General features: G+C 52.7%; 9 protein-coding genes across 9 annotated transcripts; 7 read left to right on the forward strand and 2 right to left on the reverse strand.

The window, feature by feature from the left end:
• The first annotated feature begins 258 nt into the window (after positions 1–258).
• Positions 259–1,648, forward strand: SAICODRAFT_30365 (uncharacterized protein). Its single transcript, XM_019167658.1, has one exon. It carries the CDS (start codon positions 306–308, stop codon positions 1,560–1,562), a length of 1,257 nt encoding a protein of 418 aa, XP_019024037.1. The 5' UTR covers positions 259–305; the 3' UTR covers positions 1,563–1,648.
• A 203-nt stretch (positions 1,649–1,851) lies between these two features.
• On the forward strand, positions 1,852–3,376 carry SAICODRAFT_65765 (WD40 repeat-like protein). The gene is made up of 6 exons (XM_019170176.1): positions 1,852–1,932; positions 1,987–2,166; positions 2,225–2,679; positions 2,729–2,872; positions 2,929–3,049; positions 3,103–3,376. The coding sequence occupies exons 1-6, from the start codon at positions 1,891–1,893 to the stop codon at positions 3,196–3,198; spliced, it is 1,038 nt and encodes a 345-aa protein (XP_019024038.1). The 5' UTR covers positions 1,852–1,890; the 3' UTR covers positions 3,199–3,376.
• A 123-nt stretch (positions 3,377–3,499) lies between these two features.
• On the forward strand, positions 3,500–5,619 carry SAICODRAFT_92591 (carboxypeptidase KEX1; the record flags this gene model as incomplete). The annotated part of the gene is made up of 5 exons (XM_019171819.1): positions 3,500–3,613; positions 3,666–3,732; positions 3,791–4,082; positions 4,139–4,207; positions 4,261–5,619. Exons 1-5 carry the CDS (start codon positions 3,544–3,546, stop codon positions 5,617–5,619), a joined length of 1,857 nt encoding a protein of 618 aa, XP_019024039.1. The 5' UTR covers positions 3,500–3,543.
• Positions 5,620–5,682: 63 nt separating this feature from the next.
• SAICODRAFT_122092 (uncharacterized protein) lies at positions 5,683–6,813 on the forward strand. The gene is made up of 3 exons (XM_019165373.1): positions 5,683–5,928; positions 6,349–6,392; positions 6,623–6,813. Exons 1-3 carry the CDS (start codon positions 5,835–5,837, stop codon positions 6,740–6,742), a joined length of 258 nt encoding a protein of 85 aa, XP_019024040.1. The 5' UTR covers positions 5,683–5,834; the 3' UTR covers positions 6,743–6,813.
• Positions 6,814–6,947: 134 nt separating this feature from the next.
• SAICODRAFT_7530 (uncharacterized protein) lies at positions 6,948–7,465 on the forward strand (the record flags this gene model as incomplete). Its single annotated transcript, XM_019170968.1, has 2 exons — positions 6,948–7,346; positions 7,400–7,465. 2 exons carry the CDS (start codon positions 6,948–6,950, stop codon positions 7,463–7,465), a joined length of 465 nt encoding a protein of 154 aa, XP_019024041.1.
• A 442-nt stretch (positions 7,466–7,907) lies between these two features.
• Positions 7,908–9,053, reverse strand: SAICODRAFT_25454 (uncharacterized protein; the record flags this gene model as incomplete). The annotated part of the gene is made up of 1 exon (XM_019166861.1): positions 7,908–9,053. The coding sequence occupies one exon, from the start codon at positions 9,051–9,053 to the stop codon at positions 7,908–7,910; it is 1,146 nt and encodes a 381-aa protein (XP_019024042.1).
• Positions 9,054–9,793: 740 nt separating this feature from the next.
• SAICODRAFT_44374 (protein methyltransferase) lies at positions 9,794–10,213 on the reverse strand (the record flags this gene model as incomplete). Its single annotated transcript, XM_019168777.1, has 1 exon — positions 9,794–10,213. A coding segment is annotated over one exon (420 nt), but the record flags the coding sequence as incomplete, so codon positions are not given.
• Positions 10,214–10,535: 322 nt separating this feature from the next.
• Positions 10,536–11,787, forward strand: SAICODRAFT_71355 (uncharacterized protein). Its single transcript, XM_019170677.1, has 2 exons — positions 10,536–11,035; positions 11,091–11,787. Exons 1-2 carry the CDS (start codon positions 10,555–10,557, stop codon positions 11,684–11,686), a joined length of 1,077 nt encoding a protein of 358 aa, XP_019024044.1. The 5' UTR covers positions 10,536–10,554; the 3' UTR covers positions 11,687–11,787.
• Positions 11,788–12,438: 651 nt separating this feature from the next.
• Positions 12,439–15,452, forward strand: SAICODRAFT_35197 (DENN-domain-containing protein; the record flags this gene model as incomplete). Its single annotated transcript, XM_019168407.1, has 2 exons — positions 12,439–15,221; positions 15,248–15,452. The coding sequence occupies 2 exons, from the start codon at positions 12,439–12,441 to the stop codon at positions 15,450–15,452; spliced, it is 2,988 nt and encodes a 995-aa protein (XP_019024045.1).
• Between the last annotated feature and the right edge of the window lie 1,206 nt (positions 15,453–16,658).

Raw genomic sequence — 16,658 nt, forward strand, 5'->3', positions numbered from 1 at the left:
TACAGGTTTGTCGCGGAGGAAGCGAAGGGTAGGAGCGTTGGGAGAACGGTGGGGTCAAGCAGAATGAACGTGGACAGCGCCGCAAAGCTTTGAAGATGAGATTGAACCTGCGATAGTAATCGCGGAGCAGAACAGTTATACCCGACCTTAATCGTAATCGGATTTTCTTCGCATGTTCCCATGACCATGCCCCGCTGCAAGTTGCAGACTTCGCCCGTGCATTGATGTGGATTGCCCAGTTCCTTATCGCACGCCGCAAAACACTCCACCAAACAACTTTTGATCCCGTCCAAACACAACCAACAATGTTCAGATCGATCCGCGTAGCCAAATCCGCATCCTCACTGCGTGCTCAATTCCTTCACAGCACGTCTTCCAATCCGGCGCCCTCCGTCACCCTCCTGTCCGCTGCGCAGCAAAATGTGAATAAGAGCAACCAGTGGGCGAGTAAGACTGTTGCGGAGCTGAGACTGGAGTTGAAGAAGAGGGGTTTGAAGAATAGTGGAAAGAAGTCTGAGCTTGTGGAGAGACTTTTCTCATCAGACGCTGCGACTGCGTCTGCTACGCCGATCGCGAAGCCTGCTCCGGCTGTTGCGGAGAAGTTCCCAAATGTTACAAAGAGGCATGCGTCAAGTAAGGCTAGTGATACGAAGCAGCCTATGGATGCGAACAAGGTTACGATACCCGCTGCAGACATCCCAGCGCCAACAGAGGACGTAATCGCCGAACAGCAATTCGACGCCCAAGCCAACATCCCGATCACCCCCACCACAATCCGTGAAGCCCCCAAAGCCCCCAAAGCCCCCGAGCTAACGGTTGCGAAACCCGAGGTGCATGTCGTTGATGACTCGGCCGGTGCGGATGTTGCGCAGCTAGCGGGCGAGGTTGAGCAGCCTGTTAATAAGCAGGAGGGAGTAGGTAGTGTGAGGGAGGCTGTTGAGGCTGCGAAGGATAAGGCGCATGCTGGGGTTAACAAGTTGACGGAGGAGGTGCCTGAGAAGGTGAAGGAGAATGTTGGGTCTGTTGCTGAGCAGGTGAAGGAGAAGGCGCAGCAGGCTCCGAAGAAGGTGCAGGAGAGTGCTGGCTCCGTCGTCGATAAGGTCAAGGAGCAAGCAGAGCAAGTCAAGGAGAAGGCACAGGAGGCACCCAGCAAGGTGCAAGAAACCGCTGGCTCCGTCGTCGACAAGGTGAAGGGGCAAGCAGAGCAAGTCAAGGAGAAGGCGCAGCAGGCTCCGAAGAAGGTGCAGGAGGCTGCTGGCTCCGTCGTGGACAAGGTCAAGGAGCAAGCAGAGCAAGTCAAGGAGAAGGCACAGGAGGCTCCGAAGAGAGTGCAGGAGGCTGCTGGCACCGTCGTGGACAAGGTCAAGAAGCAAGCACAGCAAGTCAAGGAAAAGGTATCAGAGAAGGTCGCCGATGCTAGTTCCAGCGAGGCTCCTGAGGGCGAGATCTCCGGCCGTGATAAGACCATTCTCTGGACTTTATTTGGTGGTATTCTTGGTTGGACGCTCTACGGTGATAAGCTCACCAAGAAGTCGAAGAAAGAGGAGGAGGGGAAGCACTGAGTTGACGACACACGGATCCCGGATCGGATGGATAGTTGAAATAATATGGTCGGAGGAGCATCTGTCACACTCTTTTGGAAGACACACTCGTTAGGAACATCTTCGCTCGTTATACCCTAATCACATACCCATAGCTTTAGCTCTTAGTATCTCTACTCCCAACTGTTCTACTTTTTTTTCAGTTTCGCATCAATCCGATTTACATCTTTTAATCGTGTTTATGTTAAATCAGGACGAGGTGCAAGTGAGGTACCGCGATTTCGTAGTTGGACGTGTGTGTACGCGAACCCGAAAGTGAGTTGAGAGCAATCAACCTCAATCAAACACAATGTCCGTCAATAACAACGCTGATCTCAAAAATGACTTTGAGGTATGTCTCATTCGCGTCCTCCCTCTTTGCGCTGTGCTAATGGGGTGTACGTAGCTCTCTAACCCGCCAGAGGACTCCATTTCCGATATGGCATGGTCATCACAACAAGATTTCCTAGCCGTCGCATCATGGGATAAGAAGATGAGGATTTATGAGGTGCTCTCGAATGGACAGACGATTGGGAAAGCCATGTGGGAGCATGAAGCCCCGGTTCTGTCCTGTCACTGGTCAAAGGTGAGCGCCCTTCGTGTCGCAATTGATCCGCACCTCACGTACTTACAAATACAATCAGGACGGAACGAAGGTTGCAAGTGGAGGAGCCGATAAAGCTGGTCGCATCTTCGATATCGCGAGTGGACAGTCACAACAAGTAGCTGCTCACGACGCCCCCATTAAATCCGTCCGCTGGATCGACGCCGGTCAGGGAGGTAGCCTCCTCGCTACCGGATCCTGGGACAAAACCGTCAAATACTGGGATCTCCGACAACAATCCCCCGTCGCGACACTCAACCTCCCCGAACGTGTTTACGCCATGGATGTGGTGAATCAGTTGATGGTGGTGGGAACTGCGGAACGACATATCTGTATCGTGAACTTGAGTAATCCGACGAATATCTACAAGACACTTCAGAGTCCGTTGAAGTGGCAGACGAGGACTGTGGCGTGTTTCCCGAATGGAAGTGGGTATGCGGTGGGAAGTATTGAGGGGAGGTGTGCGATTCAGTATATTGAGGATAAGGATCAGAGGTATATCTCATGACATTGCGACTGAGACGCATACTGACGTGGCATATAGTTTGAACTTCTCCTTCAAGTGTCATCGTGAGACGCCCTCGGGAGTCAACCAGCCAGCTCAGGTGTATGCTGTGAATGCTCTGTCATTCCACCCTCTACACGGTACATTCTCGACTGCTGGTTCCGATGGTTCTTTCCACTTCTGGTTTGTTGAACTCATCGAATAACGGTGGCTCGCTCCTTTACTGATGGCTTCAACAGGGACAAGGATTCGAAGCATCGTTTGAAGGGATACAACCCTCTTGGGGCTACCATCCCATGCACTGCCTTTAACCATAACGGAACTATCTTTGCCTACGCTTTGTCATATGATTGGAGCAAGGTGAGCTCTTTGACTTGGACGTTATGCAATCGATGCTGACGAGAAGCTTACAGGGCTACCAAACCAACACCCAGCAATACCCCAACAAGATCATGCTTCACGCTACGAAGGATGAAGAAGTCAAGCCTCGGCCCAAGGGAAAGCGTTAGTCGTCTGAACAAAATATCACTTACCCCATATCCTCCGGTGTCCTCGGGTGTCCTCGAGGAAGCACAAGCAGGATCAGAAGAAACTCGCAGTGTCATGATCAAGGAACGTCCATGAAATAACCAGTTATAGACCCATACCGATTAGCGGTGTAATGAGAAACCAACATTCTTATCCTGTATTCTCTGCTGGGTGATTTCTTTTATCGCCAAAATAGGCTCATACACCTGCGTCGTATCACCGGTCGGTCCCAGCCACGTTAGACGTTGCGACGTGGGAGGGTCCAAGCTCGGCGCAGCAGCAACGACAACGGACATTCCTACCAACGACTGGGTTTGTGAGAAGGAATGAAAGTCAGTCTATGGGTGACCGTGGCGATTGGAGCCTTTGTTGGGCTTGTCGCTGCTGAGGGATCAGGTGCGGGTGCTTTGTCGAGTTGGCCGTGGTAGTTGCTGACAGGTGTATCAAGCTTCGGATTATTATGTACGGTCGTTACCCGGTTTGCCGGAGGGCAGCGATGTGAAAATGCATGCAGGGTACGCAATGATGGAACATTCCCTATCCAGAAATATCGACTGACATAATTGCTCACAGTAACATTATCGTCGACGAAGCCCACAACGGTGCCCTCTTCTTCTGGCATTTCGCGAATAAGCATATCGCCGACAAACAACGCACAGTCATCTGGCTCAATGGTGGGCCGGGGTGCTCCTCCATGGACGGCGCACTCATGGAAGTTGGTCCGTTTAGGTTGAAGGATGAGAACACGTTGGTGGAGAATGAGGGTAGTTGGCATGAGTATGCGAATTTGTTGTTCGTGGATCAGCCTGTTGGGGTTGGATTTAGTTATGTTGATACGGACAGTTTCTTGCATGAGTTGCCTGAGGTGAGAATGCCGGATTGAGTGGTTTGCTCGACGGGAGTTGCTGACGGGGTTCACAGATGTCGGCGCAGTTTCTTACGTTCATGGATAAGTTCTTTGCTATGTTTCCGGAGTACGAGGATGATGATGTACGACGATTTCCCCTATTTCTGAGTCCAGGTTGCTGATCATTGTTGTGCAGATTTATATTGCTGGTGAATCGTATGCCGGGCAATACATCCCTTACATCGCCAAAGCAGTGCAGGACAGGAACACGAACAACAAAGACGCGAAGCACTACAACATCGCGGGCCTCCTCATCGGCAATGGCTGGATGGACCCAGCGACGCAATACGACGCTTATCTCCCCTTCGCATACCAGAACGGCATCCTGGATCAGCTTTCAGACGATGCCAAAGATGTGGAGAACCAGTTGGCGGCCTGTAAGGCGGACCTTGCGAAGGAGATGCACATCGGAAACACGAAGTGTGAGGCAGTTCTTGATGCAGTACTGAAAGCCAACCGAAGAATGCTGGATAAGACGGATTGTTTGAACATGTACGACGTCCGACTCCGTGATTCCTGGCCCGCCTGCGGGATGAATTGGCCGCAGTCGTTAGTGTATACGCAGCCATACCTCAGGAAACCTGAGGTGATCAAGGCGTTGAACATCAATGCGGATAAGAGAACTGGGTGGGTTGAGTGTACGGGTGCTGTCACTTCGACATTCAAGGCGCAAAACTCTAGGCCGTCTAGGGAGTTCTTGCCGGAGTTGCTGAAGGATATGCCGGTTCTTCTCTTCGCTGGAGATCAGGATTTGATCTGCAATTATGTTGGGATTGAGTCGATGATCAACTCGATGGAGTGGAATGGGTTTACCGGGTTTGCTGGAGAGGACGGAAATTGGGCTACGAGGGAGCCATGGGAGTTTGCGGGTGAATCTGCTGGGTTGTACCAGTCAGCACGAAACCTGACGTATGTTCGCTTTTACAACTCGAGTCATATGGTGCCGTATGATTACCCGGAGAGGACGAGGGACATGCTCGACAGGTTCATGAAGATCGACATCTCTACTATCGGAGGTAAGGCGAGTGACAGCAAGATTGGCGGAGAAACTGGACCGGCTAAGTCTGTAGAAGCGATCAGCCAGGATGAAGCAACCAAAGTGGCCGATGAGGCAGAGAGGCTGAAGCAGGCGACTTGGAAGGCTTATTACAGAGCCGGATTCGTCGCACTTTTGGCTGTCTCCGTCGGTGCGATTGGGCTTGGAATCTTTGTTTGGAAACAGAGGATGAAGGAGGCGCAGAGAGGACATATGAGGAGACCTAGCAGGAGTCATATTTTGGAAGAAGGATATGATGAGAATGAGTTGGATGAGCTTGTTGTGCAGACTCCTGTTTTCGACACGCGGGAAGAAGGGATGAGGGGAAGCTTGGAGGACCAAAGCGAAGAGAGACGGAATGATGATGGAGAGAATCACGATCCATTCGGTGATTCTGATGACGAGGAGGACGATGATCGGAAGAGATTGGTGAAGGACTCGAGTACGGAGCGAAAGTAGAATACTGAAATATATCACATTCCAGTGAACTTCGCGCGGTTACAGTACAGTACAGTATCTGCGGTACATGCACGCGCCAATCTTGGCATGGCGTTCCACAGTTCCGTGCATACATCCAAGAGAACAACTGAACCATCGAGCAACCGATTCAGCAATCAGCCAGTCTTTCTTTCGCCAGTCGTTCTTTCAACATCTACACTCTTTACCGATCAACAATGAAGGCTTCTGTCTTCGCCGTCCTCTCTATCGCCGCTCTGGCATTCGTCCGTGCCGAGACGCCCGCCTGTGTATTGTCCTGTGTCAACACAAGCCAAGGCTCTTGCAGCTCCCTCGGAGACTTGTCTTGTCTCTGCTCGGACCAGGCTAGTGATGTCTTGAGCTGCTTGTCGACCTCCTGCTCTGGCAGCACCGGAACCGACTTCTACAAGTCTCAGTGCTCCTCTGCTGGATACACCGTCACCGCCAGTGCTTCCTCCTCTGGCATGTATTCATTTCGTTTTTTCTAGCATACATACGCTGACAATTGGCATATAGTCGCTTCTTCGGCTTCCCGCACATCGTCAGTTTCCCCCTCCTCTAGCACTAGCTCTTCGTCCTCCACCGAGACTTCTACGAGATCCTCATCATCCTCGGCTGGAGCTGCGGTTGTAGCAGCAGCGTCTACATCCTCTACCTCTGTAACGAGTACTGAACAGTCATCTTCCAGCTCCGGCGCCTCTTCTGCCTCTGCCTCTGCCTCTGCAACCGGCATTTCCGCCGCTGCCTCTTCCACCGCCTCCTCTGCCGCTGGAGCCGCCCTCGTCGACGCCGTCTCCGCTTCCGGATCTGGTGTTGCGGCCTCCGGATCCGCCGCCAGCGGTACCAGCAGCAGCGCTCGCAGCACCCGTACTGGCTCGGCCTCGTCTTCCGCTAGCGGTGCCTCTGCCTCTGGCACGACTCTCGCGGAGAACAGTGGTGCGGAGAAGGTCATGGTTGGTGGGATCCTTGGACTGGTGGGTGTGGTTGGTGCATTGATTGTTGCCTAAACGTACTGAGAAGGATGGATTTGGGGGGTGGACAATGCATTCTGAGGACTCATCACATTTCGTCTCTTTTACTGGTATTGAGGACATTTGAGAAGTAGATTAGACAGTGCCTCTGGCATGCAATATACTACTTCATCACAATTGCGGTGAGCTCAAGAATCTAAGTGCCCTTTGAGTGTACTGTACGAGGCCTGGCGACGAATGCGTGCCTTGCCCTTGCTAAAGTATATTGTAGCTGTAACTACCCCGGATTTATACGAATAAAAAGTATCGACATCTCCATAGAAGGAGGAAGAGCTCGCTATGCCAAAGAATATCCCAGTTCCAAAGCACCGTCTCGTGTCTCTCCTTCCTCAACCTCTCCTGCGATTCTTCTCCCGCTATCCACCATTACAGCCTCTCCCGGCAGATAAACCCCACCCTTTCGAATTCCACATCAACCCCTTATCTGGCAACCGCAATGACCCAGTCTACTCCCGGAGACGGCAAGCCGATTTGGTCAATAAGGCGAGGCCATTTGGCTTGGATGGTATCCTGAAGGAGATGGGTGCGCTCCGTGACATGGGAAGCAGCAAGCCCATGAAGGGTCTGATCAAGTGGAAGCGTCACAAGTCTGAGAGAACATATAAGTCTAAAATGAAGAAGCGGGCGGATGCTCTTGAGGGTATGGCTGAGAAGATCAAGGCCTGGAACCCAGCGAAGGTCAGTTTTCTCCTTGTCCCTTTGATTTGTGCACTGTACTTACCATTATGCAGGCGGAAGGAAAAGCACAACGTTTGGCAGAGAAGGAAGCAAACATCAAGGCGGCAACCAGGGAATAGGGTGTTTTGTCCTTATATATCACACTGTTCCAAAACTCAGGCTCATGGACAAGCTCAAGCGAGACCAATCGATTCGTAATAAGTTGTTGATAGTAAAAAGACGCAGCAAACATCTAGCGACTATATGGTATATCGATATCATGCAAAAGACCAGTGACAAAAGAACATCCCACTCATCGACCCAGGTTCGTGTCCATGTCCAATGTCTGTAAAGAAGAAAAGCATATGCAATGCGTGTGAAAACTTCAGATATGTGTGTGCAAGACCCATGCAACGTTGCAAGAGCACCCAAGCTCAAGAGAACCAGCGATCCCAAATCTCAGACGTAACGTAACATACCCCAGCCCAACCGCTCATTGTCCAACCAACAATCCCAAACAAAACTCCCCATCCCACATCCAATCGTACAATAAATACCCCAAACATAACCTACATCCACCCATCATCCACCCCTAACCTTCACCTCACCCCCACACTGCAAGCACCTCATCCCCCCCTTTCCCCCAGCACTCCCCAACTTCATCTCCCTCCACTCCGTCCTAACGGGTAAATAACAGCAGTCCTCATTCACGCAACGCACTCCGGTTTTCTTGTAGCGGAGACCGCAGGAGTTGCAGAGCCAGGTGCCGGGGGTGAAGCCGGGGCGCCAGCAGGGTGTTTGAGAAGCGCGGCAGGCGGCGCAGGTGCGGTTGCTGGTGAAGGTAGAGGCGGTAGTGGTTGTGATGGAGGAGCGGTGGTGAGGGGTGGTTGGGGATGTGGTGGAAGAGGATGAGGACGTGCGGCGCATACGGCTCGAAGAAACGACAGGCTCGGCCTCGTGGGAAGGAGCAGGAGTCATCGGGTACGACATCGGCCCTTGCTTCTTCGTCACAACTGGCGTCGTAAGAGCAATTGCTCTCTCTCTCTCGACACGCGCATTCATCCCCGAAACAATCTTGATCGGGACTGGACGAGGCACAGTGACAGACTTGACAGAGGGTTGTTGACGGCGTAAACGATCGCGCCAGGAGGCAATGTCGGGGGCTGTGTCCGGGTATGCGTGTGCGTAGGAGATACGGCGTTTCGGGACGTTGTATGCTTCGTCTTCGTCTTCGTCGTCGGAGGGGGCAGTGGAGGAGCCGTAGAGTCGTTTGCGCAAGGTAGCGGAGAGACGACGTTCAACGATTTGAGGGTCTTCGCGGTCGTCTTCGTCTTCTTCGATGTCGTACTCAGATTCGGAGGAACCGGAATGAGACTCGCAGTCGGAGTGATCGCCATCGGTAGGGAAGAACTGCGAATCGGTTTTCTCCTTCGGCGGGGTACGCAACAACATCATCATCTGCAACGCCGAGACAGCATCCGCTTCGGCTTCGGAGTGTTCGCTATCACCAGCGGACGTCGGCTTGCGGGTGGCGGCGACAGGCGATTGACAGCGAGGAGAGGTAGGCGGGGTGTAGTTCATGATGGCAGAGATAGGCGAAGCCTGCTCGCGATCGCACTGGAACGAGAAATCACGACGAATGGGAGAAGTAGTGTCGCCATCCATACTGCTGGAATTGGTGAAGAGTGCGGTGAAGTCGGATCTGATCGCGTGGGTAATTGATGACATGACTGTAACTGGATCAAGTTGAAAGAACGAAGAAGTACTACTGATCAGAGTCGTAACCGAAACGCAAAGTCCAAGTCGCACGTCAATTGACTCCGATGAAGGTGCGAATCAAAGGGGGAGGAGGCACGGGTCTTTAAACACCTCCTGAACGTAGGTTCAGCTTTGGCGATCAAATGACCCCGTTTTGAGCACAAGGTGATCAACAAGATACACGGCAGAGTTTACCCCGCCCTTATCGAGATAGCAGCAGGGGTCCAGGAAAGGAGGTTCGGAGTTCGATTGAACCCTGGTACCGTGGTTACTGAGCTCAGTCTCTTGGCCGAAACGTGTACGGAAACCGAGGATCAGCAGTCTCCTTTATGCCAATAGAATTCCGTCAAAGTCGGAGTATGTCCGTTTTTCTTCGTTGCAATGTTCGAGGACTTGCTGAGAGCGTGGCGATTTGCCTTTCACATGTCGCTAGATGAACCGCGCGGACTTCGATAAAGTTGAACACCCACAGATCGATGCTGATCCGGTTTCACGACTCAATATCGAAGGAGAAATTGGAACGGTCCGGTGTCACTTCTCCATCTTGTGCGAAACAGACGGCTGTGTTTAAGAGTCGATGGAAGGTGCCGTAACATCCGGTGTCAAACTCGGCATTTCCCGCGGGGCCGTGTTGCCGTCCCGTACATTTCGCCTCCTCGATACGAGACTCACCGCATCCTCTACCAATCGTGAATCGGGAATCGTCAGATTTCGATATTACCCAGAAACCCCTCATCATCACCGCCGTCATTCTCAGCGGCAAGGGCGTCAGTATCGACAAACCACAGCTTACTCCCATACGAGATACACAGTTCCTCGCCGATCTCAATCTCCCTCAATGTCTGATACCTAACGCACATCTGCTCCACATCACGGGTCCAGCCTACGTTTGGGTTCCGGTGGTGGTTGAACATACTCCCCAACCCCAACACCACAGCCTGCGAAGGCCTCCCCTCATATTGCCACGTGTACGTATAATGATCCAACAACGTGTGTCGTACATGTTCCTCGACATCAGACGGCGGGAGGATCAAGACGTTTGAGATGTCGATGAGGGTGTAAGCGGGTATCGGACGAGTTGCGAAGACGCCGCGGCCTTTGGGGGTGTTTAGGCGGATTTCCAGGCCGTGGGGGTGGTGGAGTGAGACGGCGGAGGTGTCGGGTGGTGTGTGTTGTGTGTTGGACATCTCTGGGACGGGACTGAGCGAGGGAGGGGGCCGAGGGAGGTTTGCGATGGGGAGGCGTGCCAAGGGGGTGGTTCCAAAAGTCACGGGCTTGTAACGTAGACATAGGCAGGCGATATACAACGTGAGAACCTCAGACATTTTCGTTAGCCAAGAAGATAATATCCATCTTCAACTGGTGTACGCCCCACCCAATGCACGGGCACGGTCGGAGCTCAGGTGTGTACGACATGTTCCTGTAGCGTCGACAAAAACACCCCGACTACCTCCCAATCCGGTAAACCACCATGGACCACCCTCTCACCCTCAAAGTGATGCGAATTTCGCGTCCTTCGCTTCAATTGCAATCTCCAACCTACGTAGATCCTGTTTTCTCTGCCTCTACTCCCTCGGAGGCGAGCTTGGCGTTGAAAGCCCTTGAGGAAGCAACGACGACAACTATTCCGACTTTTCCAATTACGAATCATGCGATTCTTCCACCTTCTTTTGGAGTTATATATGTTGGTCAGACTTTTTCGAGTTTGGTTTGTGTGAACAATGATGGGGAAGAGACGGTGCGGGGACTGAAGGTGCGAGCGGAGATCCAGACGCATTCCGGAGTTGTTGTTGAGTTGGTGCCCAAAACCGCGACTAATGACAACGAAGAGGGAGAAGGATCAGAGGAGGAGCAGGCAGAGCTGGAGGAGGAGCAGGGAGAGCTGGAGGTGGAGGGCGGCAAGTCGATAAGGCGGGTTATCTCGCATGATATCCGGGAAGTCGGACCACATGGTATGTTGATTCGACGGTAGATGTGACAACAGCTAAGCGTTGAATCGGTGTACAGTCCTCACCATAACCGTCTCCTACATCACCCCTTCACCACCCTCAAACGCCGACACCGACACCGACCCAAACTCCAACCCCGAACCAACAACCCACTCCTTCCGCAAGATCTTCAAGTTTTCCGGCCGTCAATCCCTCTCCGTCAAAACCAAAGTCAATGATTTCCAGCCGAGTGTGGGGGCGAAAGTGGGCGAAAACGTTATTCTGGAGGTGCAGATACAGAGTTTGGAGGAGGGGATGGTTATGGAGTCGTTGAGGTTTTTGCCGGTGAGGGAGTGGGGGGTTGAGGATTTGAACACATTTACAGCGCCGTCGTCCTCGGATGCCAGTTCAGAAGGAACTGGAAAGGAGGAGAAAGGCATCTTTGAGTCACTGGCGGTGCTAAACCCGGGTTCGGTATGGCAGTACATGTTCCTACTGTCGAAACGCTCGCTGGAAGGTGGACCGGGGAGTAGGCGGGTGAGTGCGGAGGCCGAGGCGATTATGGTTGGAAGAGGAGAGCAACTTGGACGGCTGGAGATCAATTGGAGAACGAGTATGGGAGAGGTTGGAAAGTTGGTAACGAGTGCTTTGGTGAGGAGGGTCGCGCCGAGGTGATCCCGTCAACCCACTCAAATCTGATTAGATACCCAGATATACCTTGTCATATTAGGAGAGACAGATACAATTTCGTCATACGTATCAGCATGATTTTCCCCAACGATTTGTTTGGTCCTGTCCAAAATAGGCTATCTGCTATATGTGCGCCTTGTGCATCCTGCAGCTGCGTTTTAAGTAGCTTGAACTTCGGCCCGACCTTATCATAGAACGTTGAACTTTTTGGCGAACGACCAGAGCAGCATCAAGGGCCGGTTCTCTTCGCATTTTTTCAGGGGTCTTTTTCTACGTGTAAGATTGAAGCGGGAGCGGTCTTTACCGGCCTTGTTACGAGACCTCTTGTCTGTCGCTTCGTTTCGTCAACAACCTCCAATCTTGGGAGATCGACGACCCAGCATTCGGAGATGGAAAACGGACAGCAGCAGCCATTGTCTGATTTCTTGTTTATTTGTGGGTTATATGAGACGGATATCATCAGTGCGCCTGTTCCGCAGTCACAGAGGGAGAGTGCGAAGAGTGATTTGAGGAGGGAGGTGTCGATACCGGAACATGCTGCGTTGGAAACGCCGAGTGAGTTAAGGCCTGTGTCTGTACCGCCAATAGAGGTACATCGGGCTAGTACGGTCGCGACTGAGGCAGACTCGTCGTTGCCTACGCCGCCAGCTTCGGTGAGCTCTGCTGAGAAGAATGCTAGGGATACGGGTGCGGAGCGGGAGAGCAATGGGCAGGTTGAGGATGAGCTGCGGGAGAGTATGCCAAAGTCTTCATCGGGGTTGGGGTTTGATGAGATGTTGACGAAGTTCACGTCGGCACGGGATAACTTCATCTTGAAGCTCGAGACGCCGGGGACTCAGCAACCTGTGGTCTCTGTTCCGGCCGTCTCGGAGACGTTGAGCGTACCGCAAGCTACGCCGAAAGCATCGAAGCATATATCGCGGGCGAGGATTGAGGATGAGGATGAAGATGACCCGATAGCTGCGCTGTCATCAGCGCCTCTAACAAGAAATTCGACTAGGTCGCATAGCCGGAGTCCGTTTTCGCCAGGAAGTTTCTCCGGGAGTTTTTCGGATCTGGTGAGAGGGCCGTCATTCTCAAGAAGACGGACAATGAAACGGCAAGGGTCACAGCGGACGTTACAGAGGTCATCGACAGTAATCTACAACGACTTCATTCTCGAACCAGATCCGCTAGTCCTTCCGCCTGGTACGCACCCGATGAAACAAAAGTTTCCGCCAAGACTGCTATCGAGGTGGCCATTACCAGAAATGCAGGCTGAGACGGCCGCGCGAGGTGGGTTTCCGGATTATGTCCCTATGTTCGCATTCCCCAACGATTGTCGCATTCAACTCGCGGACGAGAGACCGCAATCCACTTGGCATGGATTCGTGATGACGAAGGGTACGGGAGAGAACATTCATGGAATGTGTGTCGTGATCTGGGTTCCCTTGAGTCCGGAGACTGCCGCAGTTGTCGATGAGCAATGTGAGAAATGGAGCGAACGTCACATGACCTTGGAAGAACGAGAGTTGGCTGCGAGTTTGAGTTCGAGGTTGGCGGCTGAGAGGACGAAGTTGAGTCATCTTCTCACCGGGTTGGCAAAATCAGTTCCGGGTCCGGATCGTGAGGCTTTCGAGGAGAGAATCACGCAGTGCGAGGAGAAGATTGGATTGTTAACGGAGACCCTGAAACCTATTCGACATGGAACTGCGGCGAAAGTTGAAGGACTTACGGAGATGGGAACTGGGATGTGGGTACCGCGTGCGTATGGACTCCTATCACGTGATGGCAGCTTCCAGACACTGAGGAGGGATTGGCTAAAGGCGATCTGTACGCCTATGCTGACGGGTGAGATCATCGGTGTCCCGCCTTCGAGTCCGAGGGTAGGGGTGTTCCTTCCTCTTGAGAGGTATGCTGTGAATATGTGCGGTGATATCCCTTTGCCGACAAGGAGGGATATACAACTGGAGCTTGCAGTGAGAGAGTTGCGGTTGTATGCAATGCGGGAAGCACCGAATGAGCTGCCAGGGTGGAGAGATGTGGATCTGTATCCCCTGTTCAGGGCATTGGGTTTGAGTAATGTTATCGTGTTGGTTGAGGCCGCGTTAAGTGAAGCCAGGATCATCTTTCGTTCGGCGCATGTCTCGATGTTGCATCTGGCTGCAAAGGCATTGACGCACCTCATTTGGCCTTTGAAATGGACGGGGGTGTATATCCCAATCTTGCCGGCTCGTCTGGCGTCGTGCCTCGAGGCTCCGGTGAGCTACATCATCGGTATCGAGAAGAGGTTTGAAAACCTTACGTTGCCTGAGGAGGACTTTGTCCTCTGTGATCTTGACAATGATCTCATCATCGCCCCGGTACAACCTCCGACGCTGCCGGCACCGCAGAGGCGGAAGTTGGCGCATTTGTTGAGTTTGGCGGCGCCGTTGCACTTGAGGTATGGTGTGCAGAAGGGTCCACCGCCGTATGCGGTATCGACGTTTCCCAACAAGAGCTTCGTTGCGAGCGCGGAGGTTGCGACGAATGTTAGGAGGCCCAGTACGCTGAGCAAACTCCTGCTACGGAATTCCACGGCGTTTGGAGAGCGAAATGTGGAGTATAAGTCCCAGGAGCCGGTGTTCAATGCATTTTTACAGAGCTGCGATGAGAAGGTCGTCAACTACAATCAGAGACCGACAACACCGTTCTCGAGAAGATTACCGAGTTTCGCATCCAGTACTACTAACAGTCCGACGAGGCATGGAAGTCAGGCCAGCATCACTCCGACGATCTCCCGTGAGAATTCACAGGCTAGAAGAGCGAGCACATTGGGACTCGAGGGACGTATCGAACGGAACCGGAGTACTTCTATCGATACGCGGTTCTCGATGGTGCTCAGACCAGGTGCTATCTCCGTTTCGAGTAACTACAACGACAATGCTTCAACGTACGGGTACAGTCCATCACTCTCAGGACAAAGCACCTTCGCCGGCTCGAGTGTCTTCAACTTGGACGTTCTTAGCCAGCCTATCCGACCACCTACGGCAGGTGAAGATATGTGGTGGTGCGAAGGCCACTGCATGCTGTGGAAGGAAGACATGAACACTGTACCTACGGATTGCACGGTATGTGGGGAGAGGAGTGAGGTGTATATGTACGTTTGCCGTGAATGTGGGATGATGGTTCATCATCGTTGTAGGGATGCGGTGACTTTGCCGTGTTTACCGGTGTGTTTTGATGCGGATAAGGTCCGTGCGGCGTTTTTGAGGCTGTTTGCGAGCTTGCTGTATACACATCGGAGGTTCTTGGTGTCTGTCAGCAGAGGCAAGAGGATCAGCTCTGATGGAGCACTGTTTACGTTTGATCAGGAAGGGTTCGTGAGAAGTGTCCCCAAAGATCACGGAAGCTATCTCAACATGCTACTCGAGACACAGGCTTTCAGTGAGTTCATCCACGAGCGGTGTCATAAGATGCCGGATGATCCGGAGGTGATGTTGTTTGAGCAGGTTGTCATGACGAAGAAGAATAGGGGGCGGACGGGGCTTAAGTTGGGATTGTTTAGGGGGAAGAGGGGGGATACAGCATTTCTGAATGGGAGGGGTGGGAGTGCACAGGTTCAGACGAGGCGGGCACCGGTACCGCAAGGAGATGGATGGGATCGGACCGAGGCTCAGGCGGGACGGACGCCGGACAAGTTGGAGAAGGGGTTGATGGTGCCCGGATTACTGGATCAGACGCGGCCGAAGAGGCGGCCCGTGAACGGCACGTCACCGTGAAGAATAGATGAGAGGCGGCTGGTCAATTGAGTATTCGGTATTTGTGTTTCCCTGGGACTATAGTATCATCAAGGCGGAAACGGCGTTATTGCTTTCTTGTGGGACACTGAGGTTGATTGCATCGCGAAGGCCACGCATGGCTACAGTATAGACTAAGAAATTGACAACGCGCAAAGTACACAAAAACCGTTCGATTCCGTTCGCTTGTCAGCATTGAATTGAGTAGGGATAGATTACGCGGTCGGTCGGTTGGTTGCCTCGTCGGCCATGCGTTACGATCCGGGCGGCGAGCGCGGGGTACTTACGTGCGTACCGGTACGAGCGCACGGGCGCACGGGCCCGGCAGTCTCGGCCAAAATGAAGGGGAACAGTTAACAGCTGCATGTAAGGAAACAAAACACCCATGACGCAAGTCGATTTGCTCAGCAACTGAACCACAAATCGGCTCGATCTTCGGGTAAGGAGTGAGCCGGTGGTGGGTCCAGTCTCATGGTCAGGGTAGGTTGCCTCTTCTGAGGGGGTGCTTGTCTTACACTGTCTCGGTGAACAGGCTGCCGAAGCATTTTGTTTGTTCTTAGTGTTCTTGGTGTGAGCTCTAGAGTGCATTCGCTGCACGTTTGCCGGGTCGTTGTGAATTTCCGCACTCGGGATATCGATGGTGGAGACCGGCGCGGTCACTGCAGAGGTGGACGTGAATGCTGTTGTCGAAGCTGCTACGGACTGTTTATAGGCTGGATGGAGAGTAAACCGGCCGTCGTAGCTGCTTAATAATACCCCCCGTTCAGCCGGTCACTCTCTCCCTCTCCACGGAACTCCTTCTTGATTTCCGATGCGGCTGAGTTTTCTTGCGGCTGCAGCATCTGACACAGTGCCCACAGAGCCACACTCTCAAACGCCGCCCCTTGGCACAAGTGCTTTAAGATGTGATTCTTCTGCTGCTCTGCTGTTTTGACTCCCTAACTGACCCATACCAGACAATACACTCCTCGTCGCTAACCTTGTCTTGCTTGTTATACCTCGCCCCGCTCACCCATCGTCGTTCTCGTTCAGTCAGTCTCTCGACAGCATAGCATATACCTCCCCGTTCGACCTCCTTTTTACCTTTCTTTATAACTGGTGAGCGACCGCCGTCCGCATATATCCCGGAAAGATGGACACCTCGCAGCCGCATATACCTTCCTCCTCTTCCCGGCCGTCACAGTCGAGACGATCGTCAA

The sequence above is a fragment of the Saitoella complicata genome, assembly GCF_001661265.1.
Source record: "Saitoella complicata NRRL Y-17804 unplaced genomic scaffold SAICOscaffold_12, whole genome shotgun sequence".
NCBI lineage: Eukaryota > Fungi > Ascomycota > Saitoellomycetes > Saitoellales > Saitoellaceae > Saitoella > Saitoella complicata.